Below are 5355 nucleotides of genomic sequence, written 5' to 3'. Positions count from 1 at the left end.
TGTATATATAAGCCGCCAAGAAGCGACGGCAAGAAGGTAACGTGTAATTGAACTGCGGACAGAGAGAGATGTATTGTTGAGTCGTGAGACGTTCGTTGTTAATTATAGCGTTTGTTATAGCGCGACTGTGGAAATTAAGTGTATTGCAAAGTTGTATTCAGAAAGAATAAATCAGTTTTATTTAAGAAAGGACTTGTATCGATAAAGTTTCATCGGAAAGAAATTTACGGAAAATTAACTAACGACTGGAGGCGTAACAAAATGTTCTCAGTTCGTTCTTTGATTGACTGTAAAGTTAACGGCATTTACAATGGATTGAATGATGTGTTGTTGATTGGGGTTTTGTGGTCTACAGGTGAATGAAGACATAGTTTTCTGTGAGCTTTAGTTTTTAGTGAAAAATTTGGGAATATGTGCAAATAGTTAGGGTGGCACCCGCTACCCTTGGTCGCTCCCTGATGTTGCCATTGGACATGTGATTCATTTTAGTTTCACAGACCTTTTTTATTTCTTTTATCATATTTAGGGATATAATGCATTTTGTTACATTTTTATTATTAATCTAGAACATAAATCAAGAAAACTATTTAAGTTTCTCTCATTTTGGTTATTCACGGGATTGCACGAGTCACCAAAGTCGCATTTTCCCTTAGAGGAATTCATTGCATAATGAACCATATACGAGTAGAAGTAGAAACAGTAATCTGTTCTAGCGGCGAAGCACGTGATTTCCTAGAGGTATGGTCAACCCCTTGTTTCTTGAATTACCCCCTTTTTTGGGGGGGGGGGAGAGGAGACTTTGTATATATTATAAAGTTTTCATCCAGTATTTAGTGGTTCACACTTTACTGATATTATAATTGAGATGGATCGTTTTTGTTTAAACTTTTAAAGATTCTTCAAACGTATAGATTATGTTCAGCACAAATTAAACTTTACCTTTCTAGTCGACACACAAGTATCTGATCAAGTGTTTAACTCGGACTTTATTTTTTGTGAATAAAGATTGTGACTGTTTATAACTCTGTGTTTAGTCTCTTTCTTTTTTGTAAATACTTAATCAATGACAAGGAATATCCAAGCAACTACTTTGTGATACGGTATGTGACCAATCCTCCTGTTTTTGCAATTCCATCAGGCTATTCTGACGGAAATCGGGGCAAAATGAGAATACCATACTCTTCTACATCTTGCGTTCATATTTAAACTCATAAAATAAACCTGTGTCCTCAATAACCTTTCGTGACTACTTCATTCTGCAAAACAAAAGCTCCTGGCGTTTAGCGTAATTATTTAAAAATTCGTGAAATTAATAAATATCAAATTTTAAACATTATTTTTTTATAACTAAAAATTCGTTCAAAAGCTTCGTAAAATAATGCGACCTTAGCTATTTCAGAAATGTTTAAAACGGTGTAATTTTGGTGTATTTGGCTTTTCTTGCTGTTCTGTGAATGTTTTTTAATTAAGTTCTGTAAAACATCAAACGCCAATATAATATTAGTTTACCAGTTTAAATATAATTTGTAGATGTCACCCCTGTCATTTATGTGGCATGTGACTTATTTGTCAAATTGTCTATAGTATTACTATATTTATACTACAATACTGAAATTAATTTAGTAGTATATTCTCTAGCATCGGAATCAAACAAGTGATAAATATGCTTAAACCTAAAGCACTAACTCAGGTTTTAAGCCAAGCAAATACAGGCGGAGTGCAATGTACCTTGTAAGTTGAATTAGGAGAGAATTTATTTAGTCTTAGAATTAAAAATATAAAGCATAAGACGGCATATATGGATTATTTCTGGGATTTCGAGAAAGTAAAACAGTGTTATTAAATTAAACATATAATAATATAGTCTATTATTATAGTCGTAACAAACAATAATTCCATCTGAAAACTATCTGGTATGTGGACTTAAGTCTGAGTCTTTGAAACATTGGTTGGGGTGTATCTTTTCATGTATACACAATTGCATACATATTTTGTCTAGATATTCACTTGATTATATATATATATATATATATATATACTAAGGCTAAAATAATATGATCATAATAATATAATAAGGCTAAAATTATTATGTATTTCTCTAGTTTCTCTATGTGTAAATGTTGTACAGATGCTTGATGTAACTTGTAAGAGCAGGGGTGAAAAGTCTGCTTAGAAATTCATCTATGTTAACTAGATCTTTCTTTTTAATATTCATTGTATTATGTTCGACTTCACTGATTATAGACAAATGATGATGGTTAGAGCTAATACTGTTATTTTAAACCTAGATAACTATAATGAGTGCTCTGATATTTAGAATTTGTTTCCCTGTTGAAAGATGTAATGCTGTATATAGGAATGTATAAGAAAATATAAATTTAGCTTGAGAAGGTAATTAGGGTTAATTGTATAGCTCTGCACCAAGTGTTGTGCCATGCTAAAAAAGGTCAAGAGGGTGTCAAAGGATATGAGTATGAATTTTAATCCTAAAGAGTAAATATGCTGATTTTGTTTTAAAAATGAATATAGGCCTCTACTAGAATGATTCAATATTTACTTGACTTGAAGTGTATTACTAGATTCAAGTGCTCAAACTTGTTAACTTGGGGTTGTAAGAAAATTATGGGATATATTTGTTTCAGTTTTTAAGATATTTAGAAGATTGGTCAAACTTATTGTTAGCAGACTGTTTCATTTCTTGAAATAGTGGACTTAATTTTTAAAGGTCATAGTGAGAAACTGGAAGCTGAGATGCAAATTATTTTCTGGTAAATCTCTGTCTCTCTCTTTTTTTTCTTGCTGACTGATTTGTAAAATACTTTTATCAGAGGTGGAGATGTGTGCATTTAACTTTAAATTTTTTCACAGCCTTGTTTAATGAAGGCTATACTTAAGAAATGATAGTTGTTGTTTGATGAGAAACTTATTAGAGAAACCTTTTATTTTCATGTCAGATTACTGAATAAAGATGGAGCATTACTGGCTTACTCTGGTTATGGAGACAGAGATGCTCGAGTTACTGCAGCCATTGCAAGTAATATATGGTTAGCTTATGAGAAAAATGGCCGAGCTGCATTCAATGAGGACCAATTAAAACTCGTAACTATTGAATGTGAGGTAAAGCTGGTGTGGAATTTGCAAAATATATTTTTGTTGTTTTTACATATTTTCGAAACTTTCTTGTATTGATTATATTTTTATCTTAAATTACTCTGTAGGACGTGTGCAAAAAGTAGAACCGTGAAGACATTTTCTCTCGGTGAATTCAAGTACATGTATTTTGTCCATTTGTTTCATCGACTAGGTCACAGTTCTGATTACAAACAAACTGACATTTCTGAAATCAAAGATTAAGATGGGATTGTATTTTATATTGTTGAGTATCTCCTGTTTTTAACAAGTGTAAAATGTTATTAAATAATTCATCATATGTGCTTCATGAGATAGATCAAAATCCATTTTGTATCTTAACTTCAGTACCAGATTATGTATATTTGTTCTGTAAATATACTACATACTGTATTATAAGGTCATTCAGATGAGATTTGAGATTATTAAGTAGAGTTAAATTTCTGATTTGTTTTATTGATTTATTCCTGATAGCATTCCAAGATTGTCTGTATCTTCCCCTTGCATATGCACTGAGTTGAGTATGTTGTACTAAAATGATTTTGAATATGCATATAAGCAAATCATGTGACAACCACTGCCAATATAAAGTCTTGGTGGATCTGGAACGGTATGCATCAGAACTGTGTTTTGATGTTTTGTAGGTCGTGTGATGCTACCAAAAAATTTATTGATTTTGGGGAGGGTATGTAACAGCCCTTTTTGACACACAATTTTCATACACTCAAATCATGTTCAGGTCATGTATTTAGAATTTCAAAATTAAGATATATATTGTCCTTAAAGGCATTCGAAAACAAAGGAATATGGATTAATGTGGGGTACCAGGATTATACAGAAAAGAGACTTGCAATAAATCATAACCCAATGGTGATAAGCAAAGTACAGCATTTTGTAACAAGATGAACAAAAATGTCAAAGGCAAAATCTGTCCATGTGTTCCAAGCAAAGGTACACAACATAATCAGAAAGGATCTTCACCTTGAAAGGAGGCCAACAAAATATGGGTTCACCAAGATAAATTGCACCTCCTTTTCAGCTGTTGAATTCCTCTAGCAGTTGGAGAATGAAATGAGTATTCATACTATTTCATAAAAAAACAAAAACATACAAGTCAAATTGAATTTACCACCTGTGAATTTTGTGCAATCAGACTGTTGAAAAAAGTGCTGAGAAATTTTTGTCTTTGTACACCATAAATATTGTGGAAAATATTAGGATTCGTAATCGATTTAATACTTAGATTATGTTGCAGTGTCTGATCATGCTCTATCTGATGACCATGCATCTTGAAAATAGCTTTGCAGTATGGTTTTCATTGCAAAAGGCTCTGTCATGAGGGTTCTTAGTACACTATATCCTCCCTGAAGTTTTCCTTAATTTATCTAATTTATGAAGAAGAATGTTTCCCAATGTCCATTTCAACAGTCTGATCACACACAGATCCATAAGTGCTGGATTCTTGACTGGTATGTATTTATATGAAGTATGAATACCCATTTCATACTCCAACTGCATGAGGTGTGAAATGGTTGAACTAATATTTCATGGAAACAACCTGTATACTTGTGACTTGAGTCACTTTTCCAGATGCGGATCCATCTTGATCATGTTGTGTACTGTTGCCTGGGGCACATGGTTGGCTTTTGAGTCTGTAGATTCTCACCTATTGCTTATCAACAAGGCTGGGGTATGATTTGTATGGTCTTAGTTGCCCAAGTTGATCTATACTCCTTGTTTTCCAATGCCATGAAGTATGTGGGATACCCTCATCTTCTATATCTCCAGTCTGAACCCATCTTTATGACTCAAGTCTGAATATTTTGTGTTGGATAGAACTGTTTCATACCCTTCTCAAAAGTGATCCATTTTTGGTACCTGCAAAATAGCAAATAATGATATCAAAATGTAGTTCTGATACATTCTGTTTGACTGGAACTTTATGTTGGCTGTAGTTGTCATGTGATTTGCATATTCAAAATCATTTTACTATAAAATAATCAATCTTTGAATATGAATCCAAAAGCATCATTTATGTAAAATGTTTTGTTTTGTTGAAGTGGAAACATAACTAAAGCAGTTGTGACATTTTCTTTTTTTTGGGGGGGGGGGAGAGGTTTACCGCCAAGTTTTCCAAATTCATATTTCTTTTAATTTATTACCTATTTTGTAAGAATTTTATTCACATTTTTACTTCAACTAGGCTGACTTGTAAAATATTTATCT

The 5355-nt window shown here is 32.4% G+C and overlaps 1 protein-coding gene across 3 annotated transcripts in view; it reads left to right on the top strand.

Annotated features, from left to right (window-relative positions):
* Positions 1-1532: 1532 nt before the first annotated feature.
* The window catches only part of LOC106460979 (ragulator complex protein LAMTOR2-like), a 5432-nt gene continuing 1609 nt past the window's right edge, over positions 1533-5355 (top strand). For 2 of the 3 annotated variants that reach the window (XM_022387768.1, XM_022387769.1), the window contains exons 1-2: positions 1545-1731; positions 2955-3117. In XM_022387768.1, the coding sequence (XP_022243476.1) occupies positions 1664-1731; positions 2955-3117 (231 nt within the window). In that variant the 5' untranslated portion in view covers positions 1545-1663. Of the gene's footprint in view, positions 1732-2954; positions 3118-5355 lie in introns of all 3 variants that reach the window. The other variant, XM_013920742.2, reaches the window with a different exon arrangement.

The sequence above is a fragment of the Limulus polyphemus genome, unplaced genomic scaffold, assembly GCF_000517525.1.
Source record: "Limulus polyphemus unplaced genomic scaffold, Limulus_polyphemus-2.1.2 Scaffold873, whole genome shotgun sequence".
In the NCBI taxonomy this organism is placed as follows: Eukaryota; Metazoa; Arthropoda; class Merostomata; order Xiphosura; family Limulidae; genus Limulus; species Limulus polyphemus.
This window is presented reverse-complemented; position numbering and strand designations above follow the sequence as displayed.